The sequence below is a fragment of the Ochotona curzoniae genome, unplaced genomic scaffold, assembly GCF_017591425.1.
Source record: "Ochotona curzoniae isolate NIBS_2020 unplaced genomic scaffold, NIBS_Ocur_1.0 contig_908, whole genome shotgun sequence".
Lineage (NCBI taxonomy): Eukaryota > Metazoa > Chordata > Mammalia > Lagomorpha > Ochotonidae > Ochotona > Ochotona curzoniae.
Window position 1 is genome coordinate 29,549,808 of NW_024466607.1, and position 21,032 is coordinate 29,570,839.

The 21,032-nt window shown below is 46.1% G+C and overlaps 1 protein-coding gene across 1 annotated transcript in view; it reads right to left on the reverse strand.

The window, feature by feature from the left end:
• The window catches only part of SUCLG2 (succinate-CoA ligase GDP-forming subunit beta), a 261,484-nt gene extending 250,938 nt beyond the window's left edge, over nucleotides 1-10,546 (reverse strand). The window contains exon 1 of the mRNA XM_040994784.1: nucleotides 10,440-10,546. Within this exon, the coding sequence (XP_040850718.1) occupies nucleotides 10,440-10,523 (84 nt within the window). The 5' untranslated portion in view covers nucleotides 10,524-10,546. The remainder of the gene's footprint in view (nucleotides 1-10,439) is intronic.
• Nucleotides 10,547-21,032: the final 10,486 nt, after the last annotated feature.

Here is a 21,032-nt window from a genome sequence, read left to right on the forward strand (position 1 = left end):
AAATAAACTAGCAGCAGACACAAGGAAGGTATTTCTATTTTTTTTTTGACAAAAAAAAAAAAAAAAGCATGGAACCCACACAGTCTGACTGCAGTCCTGGTTTATGGCTGCTCTCTAGGCACAGTGACTGCTAATGTTCTCTCTGATGCTCAAGAGGGTTCCAGCTTCATGGATAAAATACATCATCATTTTACTAATGCTCTGAGTGGAATGAACCCCACAAGCTTAGTTCCCACTGACTCCAGCAGTGTCTGGTACATGAGTCAAGGCAACCTGGGTGAGCCAGCAGCCTCTGCAGGAGACAGAAAGGAAGCCCTAACCAACAGGGGGACTCCTTAGTGAGCTGCCAAAAATGGGCTGGGAGACTCAAGAGACACTGAGCTACTTCAACTCACGCGAGTGTTCCTAGAAAGAATGAAGAGGTAACCTGTGCCTGGATGAAGGCTGTGGGCTCTGCTTGACCCAAAAACACTCACTTCACTATCTGGAAGGATGAGCAGCTTTCTAAGACACCCCAGGTTCCCACTCACTATGATCATGACTAAGTCAGGTACAAGGCACTTCACTGTCATCTTGAACTTCACAGTGAACTCTGGCTCAGCTCAGATCAGCAAAGTGAAGGGGAAAAGAATCCTCCAGCATTTATGAAAGAGAAAGGGAAATAAAGAAGACAGGTAGGGGAGCAACAGCTCGTCGAGAAGGAACACAGCACCCAAAACTGACCAGGCCACCCCACCAGCACTGCCCCCAGAGCCCTAGCTACTGGGGACCAATGGGGTGATATCATCCCAACAGACGTCCCCCATGGGTGCTAGGACAGGGGTGGACATGTTATGAAAACTACCCAATCTTTTGCTTGGGCCAGTGACTCAAAACAGAAGGCGTAAGACCAGCAAGATTCTCAAAACTATAAAATTCTGGGAGTCAGTGAAGTTTGGATAGTGTGCAGGGGGCCCTAAGTATGGAGACTGATAGCCAAAGTCACAGGCATGTTACAAAGGCAAGTCACAAAGGCATGTTATCACATGTAAGTGACTTACTATAACAGCACAAAAGGGCACAGAGAAACCAACACCCAGAATAGTTGTGGATTCTAGAACATTTCCCTTCCAAAAAGCCCTTTCTCTCCCCATAAGGTAAGTCCACACAGATCTCTTTGAACCAAAGTGGTCTTTGTAAGCAACTGAAAGAAAGGAAGCGAATACATGGAGACAGACCACATCCTTCCACGGGGCCTGGAACGTCATGCACACTGCGGGCTTGCAAAAGCTCCTGACTCTGCTTCGGAAGCTTGGCACACTCACAGCTTCTTCTGTTTCTTTTCTTTGATAACTGTGTTCTTTTTCTGAGGTCCTAGCAACATGTCCAGACCACACCTGAATAAAGGACAAAGCACATGGTTCCCTGAGCAAAGATAAGCAGGCCTAATATCCAGAGTAGCTTCTCACACCCTCTCTGTTCACAGACAGTGTATGTCCTTACCTCATTTTTCTGCTATATGGCACAAGTTAGGAGATGCCCTTAACGAGATTTATTTGGTTATTTGAAAGTCAAGGTTAGAGATCTTTAAAACAAAAGCAACCAAAAAAAAGATTTATTTATTTTTATTGGAAAGGCAGATCTACAGAGAGAAAGAGGGACAGAGAAAGATCCATCTGCTGTTCATTCCCCAAGTGGCCACAACAACCAGAGCTGAGCTGATCCAAAGCCAGGATCTCTCAGGCGGGAGCAGGGTCCCAAGGCTATGGACCATTTTCTACTGTAGTCCAGGCCACAAGCAGGGAGCTGGATGGAAAGCAGAGCATCCAAGACACGAACCAGCATCTAATGGGATCCCTGCTCATGTAAGGTGAGGATTTACCCATTGAACTAACTTGCCCAGCCCAAGAGATAGATTTTAAATCTATTGGCTCACTCACCCAAATCGTTGCCTTGGCAAGGGCTGTGCCATGTCACAGACAGGAGCCTAGAACCTCTACCACCTCTGCAAAGGCCATGGAACACCACAACTTCTCCAGCATTCCTGAAACGCCGGGAGCAATGGTGTGCTCTACGCAGGAAGCTTCCTCATTTCAAGTCTCTGCTGTACATCAAATTTAGAAGCCACCAATAGTAAGTCAATGCTGCTAGGTACAAATGTTTCTGGAACAAGCAACAACCAGGATGGTGCAACTGAGCTTCTAGTGTGACCATCGAGGGACTCACCAGACTTAAATCCCAGCTGTGGACTCTCAGAGACAACCAGGGGTCAGAGAGCAGGCCTTTACCTCTCTGTGCCTCAAGTCCCCCCCAGATGTCAACAGAATAATCATCTCCACCTCATAGGGCTTTTGCGATGATTATGTGAAATAAAACACAGCGGAGCCCGTACAAGGACCTAACCCTGAGAAAGCAGCACATGAAAAGTGCTTATTGAATCTTGGGAAGGAAAATTAATTTAGCCGAGTGAAATCAAAAAACAAAAACAGGCAAGTAAATTTAGCTTCAAATTTAGTATAAAATAACCATTGGTGAGTCCACCATCCATGCATAATGCCAAGGGGCTTAAGACCTATTTAATCTGTAAGAACCACCCCCTTCCAGGGAACAGTAACTCGAGGCTTACTTAAGTTCCTTAATGTGCCTCAACTGACAGAACAAGAACACAGGGGTTGCACACTAAACTCTGCTGAATCTGACCCCAGAGCTCATGCCTTTAACCTGCACTGCTGCCAGTCTTTGCTGGCCCCCAAAGCCAGGGGAAAAAAAGAGAGCTGAATAAGATCCCAACTACATATTGCTGACAAGGGTGCACAAGTCAGCATAGGTCCAAATGACCAAAGGTGACTGTCACTCAAGGGCAAAGAAAGGAGAAAGGTAAGCAAGCAGTTTAACAGAAGTTTAACGGACGGTTCTGCCCAGATGGGATCCTCCGGCAATACAGATTAATGATTTAACAGCATAAGTGGTTTATCAGCACAAGGCAGGCAGTGACTCTCTGGCACTGTGATTATAAGCAAGTGACAATGTCACCTCTCTGTGTGTTTAATCCCTACATGAAATAGGGAGCAAGCAGTACTATGTCCCTTGCAGGAATACTGTAAGGGTTCAAGAATTTTGTGCAGACAGCACCCTACATGGTCTGCCACAAACTAAATGCTCAATGAATAGAAGTATTATTTTAACCTTTTTGCCATTTAGCCCCTTCTTTCCTTCTCCATTTGCCTCAATTATTTAAATCACTGTTTAAATTCTCCTGCCTCTCTTTTCTCTGTGGCCCCAACTCAATTGTTTAGACCAGTCGCCTATACAATACACATCAGGACAGGTGGTAAGAAAAAATTTTGAGGTATCTAAGAAAAAAATTTAAGGGGCCAGCATTGTGGTACAGCATCGACCCTGGCTCATGCCCCCAGCTGCTCCACTTTAACCCAGTAACCTGCTAATGGCCTGGAGAGCAGCAGAGAATGGTCTAAGGATTTTGGTCCCTACACTCCTGTAGGAGACCTAGAGGCTCCACGCTCCAGGCTCCTGGCTTCAGCCCAGTCCAGGCGGCTGTGGCCATTTGGTGGGTTGAAAAGCAAATGGAAACAATCCTGAGCTTGCGCTCTGCCTCATTCTCTCCCCTTCCCTTCCTCCCTCCCAACTCTGCCTATCAGACAAATAAATAAACCTTTGAAGAAAAGTCTTTCAGTTCAGAAGGAGGAATACACACAATAAACAAAATACACCCTGTAGAGTCAAGTGTTATAAAGTGTAATAATGAACAAGAAAGCAGGGCCGGTACTGTGGAGTACGCAGGCTGGAGACAGCTGCTCCACTTCCAAAACTCTTCCTTCTAATGTACCGGAAAGGTAGTGGAAAATGGCCTACGTGTTTGGGCCCCTGCACCCACATGGGAACTCTGGATGAAGCTCCTAGCTCCTGGCTTCAGCCTGGCCCAGCTCTAGCTATTGCAGCCATTTGGGGGAGTGAAGCAGCAGATAAAAAGTATTCTCTTGTTCCCTCTCCCCCCACCCCCAGTGACAGAGACAGTGCACGTATAACTCTGCCTTTCAAATAAATCAACCTTAAAAAGGGAAGTCCCAAAAAACAGCATCAGCTCCATCATTAGAAGCTAAAAAAAAAAAAAAAAAAAAAAGATGCAGAGATCAGAGCAGACAAAGGGGGAAGACAGAGGCCCACTACTGGAACAATCAGTGTTTGCTACGTCTAACACAGCCAAGACCACAGCACTCGTGTGGCAGTGTAATTATTGCAGTTTAGATGTTAAGTTTTCCTCTAGACTATGAGTCTCTCTACTCACTCTGTCCTATTACAGGTAGAACATCTACCTGTAGAACATTCTCTTAAACACTGGGTACTCAGAATCAATACATTCTGTGGCTTGGAGGAACGTGGCATGGAGCATACAATGAACATTCAGAAAATATTTGCTAAGTAAATGAGATTTGCTCGATTCTCGGTTATGGAGCTGTACATCCTGTAGGTTTCTGGGCTTTCTGCAGCCTCATTAGTCCTTCCTGGTTGGTCTAAAGGCCCACCATCATCCCTCATCTTCTGTTACCCTTCTCGTCTCCCTCTCCATGCTAACTGCACACGTGGAGATGCACGCAGTCATTCCACATGGAACCAACACCCCCCACTGCTTCACCAAAACTCCCAGAATTCACTGCCAAATTTCACTCAGCAGTCTAATTTCATCAGGTGCTCAAATACACACCACTCTTAGGTTCTTCAGACAAAACTTGGCAATCAAGTAATAAAAGAGAGGTATCCCAGACAATTCCAGACTGAGTGTCCAAGACAGTTGAAAAACAATCTGAGATTACTAATATAGTATCTCTTACTCCCCAGAACATGACATATTTCACTGACTCTGGGCCTTGTGTCTGCAGAACAGAGCCAGAGGCCAAAGGCAGCAGAGCTCTCCTTACGGTAGGTCTGTGCGCATACCCATCAAAGAAAGGCATCATTTACAGTAAGCAAAACCCATTTGGGACCTGAGCAATCACTTCGAGGTGTCCCCTAACATAATAGGTCAGTAGTTTTGCATCTAAATTATTTCAGATGAATTCCCTGTTCTAACAGCTGAAATTGCAAGTGTACTTCATTTAAAAGAAAAGACAAAAGCCAGATATTTATTCTCCTAAGCAAGAAGGTAGTTGCAGGTAAATCACAACCTCTAAAGCAGTCACAGCAGCCTCATTTAGCCGATAAGAACTTGCACATAACCTTTAGTCCTTCACTTCCAAAAGCCACACATCCATCTTTCTCCTCCAGCTTCCAGAAGGAGCAGAAAATTAAGCTAGAGCCATTCTTTTGGAAGCACAGAAGAGGGGCACAGGCTGAAGCACGTTCCTTTCCCAATCCTCTCTAAATTCCCAGATAAAAGCTCTGCATCTCAGGGAGCCCTACAGGACAACGGTTTCCAGACTGTGGGCCTGCAAGCCAGCACTTTCCAGAAAAGCCTAAGTCTTTCTTACATTAGAACAGCTCAAAGAGCAGCTCAGAGAGTAGAGGTGGTGCAGCATGCTAACCCTCTGCTTTGTGGCATCAGCATCCCAGATGGGCACTGGTTCATGTCCTGGCTACTGCACTTCCCATCCAGCTCTCTGCTTATGGCCTGGGAAAGCAGTGGAAGACAGCCCAAGTCTTTGGGACTCTGCACCCACGTGGGAGGCCCAGAAGAAACTCAGCACTGACCTTTGCAGCCATTTAGGGAGTGAACTAATGGATGGAGGATTTTACTCTCTGTGTAAAATCTGCCTTAAAAAAAAAAAAAAAAAAAAACCTCAAAAATAGCTCAGAGAACTTTACCCAGCAAAAATAAGGGAAATCTACCAAAAGACAACAGCACAGTGCTTAAAAGTACTAAGGTATTAAGAACCATTCAGGGCCCAGCGCGGTAGCGCAGTGGTTAAGGTCCTCACCTTGCACGCCCGGGATCCCATATGGGCGCCGGTTCTATCCCGCCTGCCCCACTTCCCTTCCAGATCCCTGCCGTGGCCCGGGAAAGCAGTCCAGGACGGCCCAAAGCTTTGGGACCCTGCACCCGCGTGGGAGACCCAGAAGAGGCTCCTGGCTTCGGATCTGCATAGTATTGGCCCGTTGCGCTCACTTGGGGAGTGAATCATCGGACGGAAGATCTTCCTCTCTGTCTCTCCTCTCTATATATCCACCTTTCCAATAAAAAAATAATAATAATAATAATAAAAATAAATCTTAAAAAAAAAAGAACCATTCAAACTCAGGGCACTAGCCAAGAATTCCTTCAAACACTGGCCCATCAGGGAAGTCCCTGGTCTATTTAATGGCTAAGCACCACAGCACCCTGTTCAGCTGACTGCTTATTTGGATACAGCAAGATGAGCCCTGTCTGCCAAGATTAGCATCTTTGGAAAGAGAGCTTTTAATGCAACAGTTACTGAACACCGTGCTGCTACACAGTCAGCCTAGCCCAGACATTTAGTAGGAAGTACATACAAGACAGAAACTAAATATCTAGCCTTTGCCAGCCAGGACCAGGATTAGAACCTAGCTGCTCTTTCAGCTTTAGCACCACGCTCTTAATTACTCTTCACCTTTAAAACCAGCGGGACTGGTGTTGTGGCATAGTGAGTAAAGCTGCTGCCTGTAATCATAGCATACCGTATGGGCTCTGGTTGATGGTCTGGCTTTTGGATCTTCAGATGCAGCTCCCTACCAACAGCTAAAGAAAAGCAACTAGGCCTAGTGCAAATGCTCAGTGGCTCAACTTTCACCTCACACACACACACACACACTAGCAACCCATAAGGGCACAGGTTTGTCTCTCAGCTGCTCCTTTTCAAATCTCTCGCTCTGCCTGGGCCATGGGAAAACGTAGAGGGTGGGCTAAAGCCTTAGGACCCTGTATCCATGAGGGAGACCTGGAAAGAAGCTCCAAACTCCTGACTCCTGGTTTTCACATTGGTTCTGCATCTTTCTCTGCATCTCCTTCTCTCTGTAACTCTACCTTTCCAATAAAAATCAATAAATCTTAAAAGAAAAGCAGCCAAAAATAGGCCCCTGCAACTCACATGCAAGACCTAGAAGAAGCGGATTCCTAATTTCAGTTTGGCCAGCCTTGGCCATTGTCGCCACCTGGGGAGTGAACCAGTGGACAGATCTCCTTTCTGAAACTCCGACTCAAATAAATAAATCTTAAATAATAAATAAATTCTTGCAAACTCCTTACCATACCCTGCAAGTCTCCAAATGATTTGACCTATGTTTACCTCTCAGACCTCATCTGCTACTACCCACCTTCCCAACTATCCAGACATGTAAATTTCATTTCTACCTCAAGGCCTTTGCACCTGTTATCTGCGATGTCTAACACACTCTAGCCCCATGCCTCACCTAGCTGGCTGCTTCTCCTTATGCAGGTCCTACATAATGACAAACGTCATCCTTAAGAACTCAAGAACATAATGTTGTGGATGTTGAGTATAGTGAATAATTCCACAGAGACAATGTACAAAAAGGAACTAAGCCATGTATGGTGTAATACAGGGATGGGTTATCCAGAGGCAGCCAACGCAAGGAGCACCAGGGGACTCTGCATCACTTTAAATGGCTGGTTTTGTGATCCGGTTTTCCTTGTCAAAGTATTCTCAGTCTGCAAGAGTCATTAAGCTGCTCACTTAAAATATGCACATTTTTAGTGTATGTGTTAGCATATTTCAATTTTGTGGAAAAAAAAAAAAACACTTTCTCAAAGGTTCCCCTACTCATCACAGCAGCCCGTTAAATGTCACATGAGCCTGGGTTCGGGTCCTGCCTTTGCTCCCGATTCCAGGTTCATACTAACGCAAATCCTGGGAGCACCACATCGGGGCTCAAAAGGCTGGGTTCCTCCTCCACCCAGTCCAGGAGAGACCCTAGGTTCAGCATGGCTCAGTCCCAGCCACTGCAGGCATTCAGGAAGTGAATGAGCAGATACATAAATAAATGGTCAAACACTGCCTACCATGTGCATTACTCCCATATCCCAGGCCCAGGAAGAGTTCTACCAGATGGTACAGGCTAAGCAAACAAGTACAGGAAAACATAATACAGGACGAGAGAGAGAGGCCTTTCGAAACACAGCAGAAGTCAAAAGTCAAGGCAGTGAAGCTAACGGCAGAGGCTGAAAGGGAAAACACAGCACCACGGCATCACACATCAGGAATACGTGGCAGGTGTAAGGTGAAAGGCAAGCACTGACAGGAGAAAAAGTGTCATTCCAGGAACATCTTTGGAAGACTAGTTATTTCTCAAAGCAGCACCTGGATCTTTTATCTGTATAACCAACAGCTTTTCACAACTCCTGGTATAAAGTGGGTTTGGGCCAAGAGCAACAACAGGTTTCTGAGGCACCTGGTGAGGGTTCTCAGTTTGCCAAGGAGTAGACTACGTTCAAGTGTGATATCTGCTACGGGCAAGAGGCTAGGAGGGAACGACATCGCATCAGAGTTACAAGGAGCCCGGATCAAAAGGCTCGTTGAATGTGAAGAGAGTTGCTTACAGAGGAATGAGCAATATTAATTTATTTTCAGTATCAATTCACAGATGCACATGGAGAAAAAAAAAATGTTCCAGTGACTTAGAAGTTCTATAGCCCCTACTTGGTTAGACAGATTCACTTAGATGTTGGCAAAACGTATTTTCCTAAGGAAACCTATGTTCACCAGGCAACGCCCTGCTGCAATGGAAACTTAACTGCAAAGCAAACTTAACTCTGGAATCCGCTCGGCCACAACACTCTGTGACCTTGACCACCTGGCTGAGTCTCCCTCAGGGTGACACCCAGGAAATGACGTGATTAAGACTAGATACTTGCTAATCCCCATTTCCAGTTCTTGAACACTGTGTACAGTTCCTATCTTTAGAAAACCATTCTCCTGTTCTAAGCTTTGTGTTTACAGGAACGCAAGTCATCCACAGGAATGTAAGTCAAAGTAAGCAGCCAGAGTCTCCCGTGGAGAAACCAAGGCTGTCTAAGCCCAGCCACTCTCTCCTGCGTGTCAGTGCAAGGTCCCATCTCTCGATTAGCAAAGGATACCTGAGCTAAAAACTTTGCATTTTAGGTTTCAACGCACAACAATTACCATTTCTAGTTTCTACAACCCTAGTTCCCTTCTTCTCACAAGACTACACTCATAGTTAGCACTTTAGTTCTTGGGGGTGTGCCTTTCTTTCTTAATGTTGAAATAATGAATCTGAATACCTGGAGGTACTCTGCTTACTCTATTACAGTTATTAGTGATTTTAATTAGACAAAGCTTGCATTCCTTTTGCTAGCCCACCATACTGTCAAATGCCTATTAAGGGACATTACAGTAATAAGGATTATCACCTTTTAAATTTACATTAACAATATTAGAGGAATGGTGAGCCAGGGAACGAACAGGAGGGAAAATAAAGGAATCTCATAGTTGTCTTAATTAACCAAGGCTTAGAGTAACTCAAAAATCATTGGTAGCCTACTTTTTTGTTTTTCTCTAAAACTGCACTATTGCATATCCTGATTAAAACTGTATGAGTGAAAATTGGTCTCTCATCAATTAGAAATGGGGGAACAGATAAGGCTGTAGCTGCCTTGGCTGAGTCCCAAAACGTCCTGTCTTTTGAAGGGGAGAAAGGTGACCCACAGACATGAAGGCGTGGAGCAATCCAGAAAGTTCTCCGAGGCACCTCCAACTCCGAATTTCCCAGGAAGCGCTTCTAACCGGTTAATGGGAAGCGTGCCCTCTGCAGAAAGTAAAACTCACTTTAGACCAAGTTCCCAACGCAGCGTCCACCTCTGGCCCTCTTCAGTTTGGTTCTCCACAAAGCAGCGAGAAACTGGACAGGGACAGGGCTCTGACAGGACTAATTTTATCCGAAAGGGGGAAGGCCATGCCTGCCATTTTTCTCCCAACTCCAGCACTGTGGAAGTCTGCCCCGGGGCAGCCTGCAGCAAGCGCCCTGTGAGAGGCACCTACACCAGCGGCTGCCGTTTCCCAGCCTGTCTACCACGTGGCTTACCACGGGCGCTCCGGGGCTGAGACAGTTCCCAAACCCAAACTAACAGCGCTCAAAACGAAACCTCAGCGCTCCAAACTCCAGACGGAGGAACTTTTCCTAAGAAACTTGCATCCAGCACCTCCTGGGACCTTGTCAGGCAACGTCCCCGCGAGCTGGGCACCCACGTCCACAACTCCAGAGACTGAGACGGACACGCGCTGGAGGACTCGGGGCTGCTGTCCACCTGGCAGCCCCGCACTCGAGCACAGGGGGTGTTGGTCCTGCGCCCGGAAAGGGACGCTGCACCGTGCTGTGGCCCCCCGACGTGCCCGAGCCCGAGCGGCCGCGCGCCTGGGCCAGCAGGGGAACACAACAGAACGAGGGGGAAGCGAGGAGGGTGCCGCTCCCCCACGCCTTTCTAACGGCACCTGTTACCGGGCCGCGCTCACCTGGAACCTGGGGGCCAGGAGCCGGGGCCGCAGCCTTAGGTGTCGCAGAAGTTTCCCGGCCTGTGCTGCTACGGGGGACGCCATCTTAAACAGGAAACCCGGAGCGGGGGAGCCGGGTTGAGCGCGGGCAGGGGGCGGAGACGCAGGGGCGAGAGGAGGCGGGCCCGGCTGGCCTCTGGCTCCTGGGCGCCGCCCGGAGCTTCTGGAGACGCGCGCGCGCGCCGCAGGGGCCGGTGAGGCTGACGGGGCCCCGGGTGCGCCCTCCTCGCCGTCGGGGAGGCTCGGCGGCCTCGCTGCGATGTCTCACTCCCACCCCGAGCCTTGTCCCCCCCCAGGGACGGATGGAGGAGCGAAGTGTCTGGCGGCGAGTGCTCCAGGAACTGCCCCCCCGAGGAGCTCCTGTTTTGTGTGAGAGACAACTTACCCAGTCCTGAGGTCACAGAGGGAGGATGTCCGAACTGAGGCGTGAAGCAGTAGGGAGACCCACAGTCCAGAGGACCAAGTGCAACAGGAGCGGTGGGTGGTGCGCTTAGCTCCTAAGGTCTCGTTTTTAACGTAATCCAAGATGATAAAATGCTTTTTAACAGATTTCCAGGCCCCAAATCATTGATAATGACACAGCAGAGGTTAAGGTGGACCTCCGGGATGGTAGGCTCTCTACAAGTCGTGAAAATGAACACAGCAAACGTGCTGAATGTGCGCCTAGCGCTTGGCAAACAACTCATTTAGTTGTTTTAAGTAGTTACAGGTGCTTTAAGTAGCTACAGGTGTGAAGTCTCCATTTGCGGAAGAGGAAACTGGGGTAGGGAGCAACTGCTCAGAAATCTGATGAAGGATGAGACCCAGATTCTTCAGCCCCCACCTTAAGCACTGACTTAGAAAAATGTTTAAGCCTCACTCATTTCTGAGTATGTATGAATACCCTTTAGCCACTCACCAACTTTTTTTTTTAACTTTGGCCCATTTTCTATTCTCGGTGAGGAGGTGTACATTTAGATACGTTGTAGCAGGTGTTTGGCCCTGTGGTTAAGATGCTAGGGCCAGTGCTGTGGCACAGTCAGTTGGGCTGCCATCTGTGCTGCCAGCATCCCATATGGGTGGCAGTTGGAGTCCCAGCTGTTCCACTTCCTGTTCCATTTTTTATCATGCTTCTAGGAAAAGCAGTAGAAGGTATCCCAAGTGCTTGAGCCCCTGCTGCCTGAATGGGAGACCTGGATGAAGCTCCAGGCCCCTGGCTTCTTGGCTTTGGTCTGGTCCAGTTGAGGAGTGAACCAGCAGATGGAAAATACTCTCCTTCTCTCTCTCTCTCTCTCTCTCTCTCTCTGTTTGCTCTTTTGAACAAGATAAATCTTTAAGACGTAAGCACCCATGCTGGAGTGCCTGGGTTTGATTTCCTGCTATTAAATTCAGCTTCCCACAAACACAGACTCTAGAAAGCAGCCAGGATGGCTCAGAGTAACTTGTTCCTTGCCATCCACGTAAGAGACTTGCATTCAAGTCTCAGCCTGTGACTTTGGCTCAGCCAAGCCTTGGCATTTCAGGAGTTTGGGTGGGAAGCCAGCAGATGGAGGGGACACTATCTCTGTCTTCAAATAAATATTTTTAAATAGTTCGGTATGCGCGCCTGACAGATTATAGCCCATTCCTTGTCAAAATTTTACCTGTTACATTTAACATTCTTTGATGATTACTGCTTGAGTAAAGTGTTGGTATGATAATTGCAAATGGCAATTGTCTAAGAATTTACACATTTGCTAGTTTGCCTGCTACTGTGAGACAAACTTAACCTTCTTTAGCCTTTTCTTTTTCACTTGTTTCAATATGGAATCATGTTCTTTCTTACTCAGTGGCCAACTTCGGCTCTTTAGTGTTACAAATACTCGGCTGTCTTTGGGTATCAATCATTTATTCCTCACAGGCTCCCTGTGAACGAAGTCCTATTTCTATTTCTGTTTTTGCCTTAGAGAGCAGAATCACAGAGAATCCCATACCCAACATCTACCTCTCTCCAAGATCCTGTGATTTTTCCAGGATGGGATCAGTTTCTGGGAGGTTACAATCTTACCAGTTTGCTGCAAGCTGTCCTTGTTTCAGGAGTGGATTTGAGTTTCTATCACATTCATTGTTGCCCCTACTGTGTCTGCCATCTGGCCAGCATGGAGCAAGACCTGTTGGCAATATTTGCAGCGTGAATGTGGACGCTCAGAACACATTGCCAGAAGGGGGAAGGCCACCTGTGGAACTCATCAGAGGCTATTTATTCACACCTTGTTATGCTCCCAAAATCAGTCATTATCATTTGCCTTCCAACAGAGTCTTGAAGGGGTTTAAAGAGACAGTTTATCACATAGAGATACAGCAGAAACTTCAAAGACAGTTTTTGGTGGATGAGTATTTTAGGATTGGATTGTGGCAACTGGGCTGGGAGAGACTTTCAAGTTGGTGCTCAAGTAGATCTGGTAGTTGTGAGTGGATCCACTGCCAATGTGTCACTGGCAGCTTTCCCATCAGGATGAGATCAGAAGGGTTTTCCTGTGGCAACCTGAAGACTGCCCAGTCCTCCTCTCTGGAACCCAACTCTCTTTTAAACAGTTCCTTCCTTGTCTTCATGCATCAACTCTCATTCTGCTAGAGTTTGAGAAAGGGGCAGAAGGAAAGGGAACTCACCATGCATGTGGTATCTCCAGGGCTGGGCACAGGACATGGAGGATGGGATTTGAGAACTGAAACATTCTTACTGAGTTCCTCCTGAGATGACTGCCTGTTTCCTTTTGGTTTTTATTTTTCCAAATAAGAAGCTCTTTCAGGACAGGAAACTGGATTCCATACAGATTTCTGTATTTTGCTTTTCAAAGATCAGTAACTGGAGTGGACTCTAATCACACCTCTATTCCATTATACACTTGTGGCCTGGGGAAGTACCTGCTGTGCAGGGTGCTGACAAATAGTGTGTTAAACACAAATTACAAAAATTAAAAAAAAAAAAAAACACACACACACACACACAAAAGCACAAATTACAGTAGGAGTAAGTTTTGGACTAAGCTCCTGTACTAGGCTTCTCAGTCCATAAGAAAAATGGAAATGGCATCCCTAGTGCTAAAGATCCACATCACGAAAAATAAACTTTGTCCTTATCTTACCTTCTCTAGAAATGAACACTCAGAGATAACAGCCAAATTTCCCAAACAGGCTTTTACTTAATATGGTAATGAAGTTCCCTCAGCCTTCACCCGCACTACGCGCGCACACACACAAAAAAAAGTCATCTGAAGTCAGCTGACTTTAATCCCTGTCCCTGCCTTATAAACTTTTTTTGCTCGTTGTTTCTGCTGTTGTCTGACAAAGCAACTTCATCTTTGCAGATCTTCTTAGTGCTTACTCTGGTTTAAGCCATGCAATGTTGCCTGTTCTAGAATAGAAAGTAAAAGCCAATTAAGATGCTTCAGCTAAACTGCAGTCTTGCCTTTGAGAGCAGTCAGTGAGATGTGTGTGTCAAGGATGGGCACACAGAGCGAGGGCTTGGTGACTGGCTGTATCCTGTTGGTTGTTGAACGGGACATAACAGAGCCAATCTGTGATAAGGTTAGAAGCTCCCTGACACTCTGTAACAGAAGGACTGCGGGGATATAGAATGCAGATGAAAGCACCAGGAGCCAACAGTATTTGCCTCCAGGAAAGGGGTAGAGGAATGTGGTCCCAGAATTCTTACATTGTATTGTACAGCTTGGCAACTTCAGATCTCTGGATTGTTACTCTACAACAATTGCTGCTTCAGAATCACTTAGAATAGGATAACCTCTTAATGGAGTGCATTAGTTTGAGAATTTACAAAATGAAATCACCAAACCGTAGTGATGAACTCTTTCAGAGTTTCCTGGTCAGTTTCTCTATCACTGAGTTTCTAAATGTAGGACAAAAAGCCCCAAGGTGATGGCTAAATAATACTTTCAAAGAGCCTCAACCCATCCGTCCTGTTCTACCAGTAGTCCAAGCAGCAGCAACAGGCAAAAGCAAAAACAATGACTAAGAATGAGAGCTCTTTTGTGATTTCCTTATTGTCGAAATTGCAACTGTGGGAACTGCTATTGTAATGCAGCAGATTAAACAAGCATTCCTTGTTGGAATACTAAATGACGTCCCAGGTGCTCCACTTTATTTTGTTTTTGTATTTTTTGTTTTTAAAATTTTTTTGCAACTCAAATTTTTTTTTTACATAGTTGAAACATGCATGCCCATGTGGGCCTCAGATTCGGGTGGGGAGGGATGAAGTGTGGAAGAAGATGGGTGGGATTAATGCTTCAATTATTTTTTTTTCTGTACCATATCCTTGGAGTGCAGGGAAGAGAAAAGAAGGTTGCTCCTTGTTGTCAAACTACATCAGCACCCAGGGATGGGGGATGGTCATTTGATGCCTTAAAAACCCCAATACAGTGAAGCATATTCCAAGGGTGTAATTTGAATGAATTTCATAGTTCTGAGACATTATTAATTTCATTATGCCAGGGTTGAGAAAATGTTTTCAAGGTCTATTGGTTGACAGTGCCCACCTTGGTGCCTCCACAAGATACAGACACTTGCTGCAAAGCTTGGCCGGGAAAGCTGTCCTGTCTGCTTTCCATCCTCTGATGAGGCCCTCAGTACCCAGTGCTGGGCTAGATGAGATGGTTGTCATGTCCTTTGTTTGCATCTGTGTATGCTTTTCTTCTGCATTGGTATTAGAAACTGAGAAGGCCAAGACCCAATATGAGCACTCCAAGGCCATTCCACGTACTTGTGGTTTTCTCTGTGGCCAGCGGTTGAGTCCATGGCTCTAGTTAGGAAATGCCTTAAGAAACTCGGCCTGGGATAACCTCAGATTTCACTCTTGTGCTTGCCAGCCAGTACAGGGTCACTTTAGGTCTGTCACCTTCACCAGCCAATGAACATACCAATGGATGCAGCTACCTAATCAGACCGACCCACAACTCCATCTCCCACACAAACTGATAGGTGCTACAGTCTAGCCCAGGCCAGCCCAGCCTGCCAGAGGCCCAGTCTTCATACTCACTAGTGGGTGCCTGTGGCTTAGTCACAGCAACCCCTGATAACACCCTCCAAGCCCAGGGTGCCCCCGCCCCCAACAACCCCCTCCAGGCCTTGGTTTTTGCATGTACCAGGGCATACTGTGGTTTTAACCACTGTGTTAACAGTTTATTATGCATCCCACCCAGCTCTTGTGAATATCCATGTGTGTTGTGGCTTAGCTCAGCCCACCTGTTTTCCAGACCCAGCTCATACATATGCCGATGGGCTCTGCTGTCTTGTACAGCCTGGTCTACTCCCAGTCCTGGCTCTCATGCTCACCAGTGGGAGCTGCAGCCTAGCAGAGAACTGCCCATAGTTCTCCTACCAGGACTTCTCTCAAACCCAGATCCTACACCTGTCTTGGGGTACTGTGGTTCAGCTTGACATGACATGCACCCAGTCTTGATTCTTGCCACTGAAAGCTGCAGTAAAACACACCTGACCAGCACCTATTTTGACTCTTGGGTGTGCCAGCTAGTGCAGCAGCCCAGCCAACATGCCAGCAGAGGGATGTTGCAACCCTCTCTGACCTGGTCTACCCCCAGTCCAAGCTCTCATGCTCACCAGTAGAAGCAGTGACCTAGCAGAGGAGTCTTATGAAGCTCCCCTATCAAGTCCACTTCCAACTTCCAAGCATGTGCCAGTGGTTACTGTGGTCCAACCCATCTGGCATGGCCCAAACCATCTTGACATTTGATGGTGGGTGTTGCAGCCTAGCCCAGCCTGGCCAGCCCCAAGCCCTGGCCCTTATTTAAACTGGCCAATTTGAAACCCAGCCTTCAACCCTGTCCTGACTCTTGTACATGCCAGTGGGTTCTGTGGACTGGCCCAACCAGACCTACCCCCAGACTCAGCCCACACATCTGCCATTGGGTACTGTAGCCTGTCCAGGGCTGCCCCCAAACCTGGCTCTTGTGCTCACTAGCAGAAGCTGCAGCCTAGCAGTGGAGTTCCCCAAGTTCCCCTATCAAACCTGCTCATTGGTGGATGCAGCCCAGCCTGACATGGTCTGCCCCAGTCCCATCACTCATTAGCAGGTACCACAGCTCTGCTTAACCAACCTGCACCCATTCCAGCTCTTGTTGGCCAGTGCAACAGCCCAGTCTCACCTGGCCTATGCTCAGACCAGGACTGGGCTGGTGGAGTGTGGAGTGTGGAGTGACTAATGCTTAGCCTAGCCCAGTGGATGTTGGTGCCTAGCCCAGTCCAGACCATCCCTGAACACAGCCCAGCAAATATTATGCCTTCAATCCGGCTCCCTACTATGCACCTGGGAAAATAGTGGAAATTAGCTCAAGTACTTAGGCCACTGACACTTAAGCTTCTGACTTTGACCTGGCCAAGTCCCAGCCATTGCTGCCATTTGGAGAGCGAACTGTTACATCAAAGGTCTCTTAATAGGTCTCTCCCTCTTTCACTGTCATTTCAAAATGAAGTAACAACTTTTTTATTATCATTATTGCAATTGTATACTGCTTAAACGGTAACTGCAGTCATAGGTAATAAGACTACGGGATGTCTGATATCAGAAGCACAGAGACAGGCATCAGTAAGACACTTCAAGTCTTGAGTCTGATTTAAAAGCTTCATAACCTTCAGCAGGTTGCTTAACTGCTTCAATTCCTTTACCTGTGAAAATGATTTTGATCGTTCCTATATTGCTAATGGGATGCACTGCTTGGGCTCTCGGTGGCAGTTACCTGCGATGCCTTCATTACTTGACTAAGCAATCTTTCTGAGCATTTGTTTCTTTAGTGGTTATGGCTGTAAGCCTCAGTTTCCCCATTAGTAAAAATGGAGGCATTTTATTTGAGCTGGGAGCTCACCATGCAACACTTTACATAAACTTCGCATACATTTCAAGTATTATTAAGTTTCCAAACTCCAGGATCAAGCTTTGCATTGAGAACACCCTGCCTCCACTGTTTCTTCTGCTGTTAATCGTTCCAGGAAGGAAAATAAAAACATCAGTAGGCCCACACGCCTTCTCTTTCATCTTAGCAGTGCATGTTAACAGTGAAATAATGTGCTCATTTTCATATCCACACTGATTACTCCAGGGGCCCTGATTTGCCAAAGAGGCATGTCATGAAAACCAGCAAAAGGATAGTGCATCTAGTGGTTCCAGGAGTTGTTTATCGTTACCTTTTTGTTTAAGCATAAAAACTAGTTGACAAATACAAACTCATTATAACCAGAGGAGCTGAATAGAATTTTTAAAGAAATAACCCTAATTTTCATGAATTACATATTTCAGTTCATGCTGTTTATATGTCAGAAATAAAATATCGTTATGATGAAGATAAAATAAAGGGGCATTTGTGGATTTCGTTTGGTTATTTCTTTTTTAATGGAGAACAGATTTCTTGAATTTATAACAGATTTCTGTGGCCTTTCATTATGTGCATAGGTAATATCCTTGTTATTGTTTGTGACAGTCATTTTAACCAGCACTTGAGTTGTGTTGTTTGCCAGTGGCACAGAAAGAGCTTCTGCTGTGTTAAAGTTATTTTTCCCTCTTCAATAATGCATTAAAATGATTAATTTTGATGACATTTTGCAGCAGCTTATTTAAATTACAAGGTGCCCAGAAGAAAGGGGATCTAAAATAAAAGCCTCTCTTGTGCCCAAACTGCAGTGGGCTCCAGGGACACGCTTTCTACATCCTGGGGAGTGTTCAGGGAGGGTGAAGTAAGAGCAGCTGGTATAAGTCAAAGGAGAGGGGGAGGGAGAAAGAAGAAAAAATAAGGATCTTCGTTAACCTAGGAAAGGAATAGCCAGGGACAAGGTCAGCGAACAAGACTGAGAATGAGACCAGGATGAAAAGATGGAAACAAGGTCAGTGACTTTCTATTGGCAGGGAGTTGGGAGCCTGATGAAGAATATGGTCGGCTCAGCGATGGGAAGAAAAGATCGCACCAGATGAACTGTGGGAAACAAGTTTCCTTCAGAAACACAACCTACTGCAGTTGCAACCCAGAGAACTCAGTCCCGCCTACTTTATTAAGACAGTCTTCTTTCCAAGACTAAAATTAAAATTAAGGGAAAGGTGTATTGCAGAAATAACTTCCATTGTGCTGCTTTCTACCTCCTTTCAAAGTGGCCAGTTATAGCTGTTCTAAAAAAAAAAAAAAAGGATTTATTTTGTTTATTTGAATGGCAGAATGAGTCATGACAGAAAGAGAGATTGATTTTCCATCTGCTGATTCACTCCCAGATGACCACAACAGCCAGGGCCAGGCCTGGAGGAGCCAGCAGTGTGGAGCTCCGTGGCTGGCAAGGGTCCGGCTGTTTGGGCCATTCGCTGCTGCTTCTCGGCATTGAAGTGGATCAGAAGCAGAGCATCCGGTTCTCAGACTCTCATGGATAAATGCACTGGCCCACAACTCTAGCCCCAGCTGTTGTTCTTAGGTGTGCAGTGAAATCTCTCTGAGCCAAGCTCTTCAAAGGTTCTCAGTCAGTTGGTCTGCCTGGGGACACGGGGATCTACAATTTTTATAAATAATTTGCCCCGTTCACTGTTTATTGTAGATGGTGCATATCAGGAAAAGCATTAGATGAGAGCTGTGATATGGGACTTTGGCAGAACTGGAGGGAGAGCAGCTGATTCTCCTTCCTCTCATTTACTTTCTCATTTTTTCTCTTTCTCATCCTGCTTCTAATATCTTGCTTAATCTTTCTCCAGTTCTTCTAAAATTTAAGAGACAAAATATATGGCATGGAGATCCAAAAGAAGTCCCAGGCAGTTCCTTTGCCTGAAGTGCCTTCTCTTGGGTTCGCCAATTGGAAGCTCTCTCATTCCAGCAGCTCAGTTAGCCCCTACAGGAAGCCTTCCTGCAAGCAAGGCCAGGGTTGTTTCAGCGGATGATCAGAGGCCCATCCATGACTGCACTTGCTTTTTGTTTTTCTCCTTTTGGATTTTAAAAGTGCAGTGACAGGAATTCTCTTGTTCATTATTACCCTGTTCACAGTATGTTGTCTGGAAGACGGGATACTCAACATGTATTGTCTGAATGGATAAATAAAGGAAGTCAAACTTACTGCATGAAGGCAAATAATCCAGCAAGCTCCATATACCATACTAATGGCTTTTATACACCGCCCTTCCAAATTCTTGGTTACTTTGGAAATCTCTCCCTCCCACCTTCCCTCTTTCCCTTATATTTATTAAACAATGATGGGTTTTGTTTTTTTGTTTTAAAGATTTATTTATGTTTATAGGAAAGTCAGACTTAACAGAGAGACGAAGAAACAGAGGGAAAGATCTTCGTTCTGCTGGTTCACTCCCCAAGTGACCACAATGGCCAGAGCTGAGCTGATTCGAAGCCAAGGAGCCAGGAGCCTCTTCTGGGTCTCCCACACAGGTGCTTTGGGCTGTCCTCTACTGCTTTCTCAGGCCACAAGCCAGGAACTAGATGGGAAGTGGAGCAGCTAGGACACAAATTGGTGCCCACATGGGATCCTGGCATATACAAGGTGAAGACTTTAGCCACTAGGCTACAGTGCCTGGCCTGAACAATGAATATGTTTTCTAAACATGGTTTATAGAAATCATCTTACTTAATCCTCTACATAATGCTGTCTTACATACAAGCAAACAGAGCCTCAAATTGGAGGCAACCATTGGGAGGGGTAATCCCGTCAATCTGGGATGGATTTGAGATCAGACTTTTGCAATGATGATGCACTTGAGAGGCATACAGAACCCAAATCATAAACGTAACATCAAGGAGGGAGAACACAATCATGTTTATCCATCAGTTCACATGCCTCATTGATGGAGAATGCTGCGAGGGGTGTTCACACACCTCCCCGGACTTCCCCGCTCCTACCAGACTGGCCCTAGGATAAGACTTTGAGCACAGACATGCAGGTGCCTGGGGTACCTACTGTTCTCCCAAGCCTAATAACTTTCAGGGTAGCTTAAGGAGATACGGGGTCAGAGTAAGCCTTGGGTATATTACTCCTCACTTTATCTGAGCAGTTTGCATTAATGTTTCATCAGGGATCAGAGGAAGGGCAATTAACATTGTCCTACCCAAAAGAAAGATTGGGTAATCAAAAAATAAAAAGCATCCAGACTGTGGCTCTTGACAGCAGCCTATTTTCCTGGCCATGCCAGCCACTGAACAGAATGGTCATCTTTGGGTCATTTCCAACTCAGCATGGATGCTCTCAGCCTTCCTGCAGTTCAGGGTCCTCCACATGCATTTGTTTCTGTCAGATAGCTGGTCTCGACTTGCTCAAGCATTCCAAGAAGCATTTATGTGCTTGGGTTCTATCTGATACAGATAAAAAGATTACAAACAGCAAGAGAATCAAGGAGAACCTTCTCAAAGTTAAAATAATAGCAGAAAGCTGTGGTACAAATAATGCTTCTATTCATCCTCTGGTATCAAGCTTTGCTGGTCACCTGGGGGAAGAAAACAGAAGTAAGTGAACCACAAGGAATGTCAGAGAGGAATGTCTGCCCTGCAGGAGGGGGACTGTTTTGTCTTTGACCCAGATGGGGGCTTGGGTGAAGCA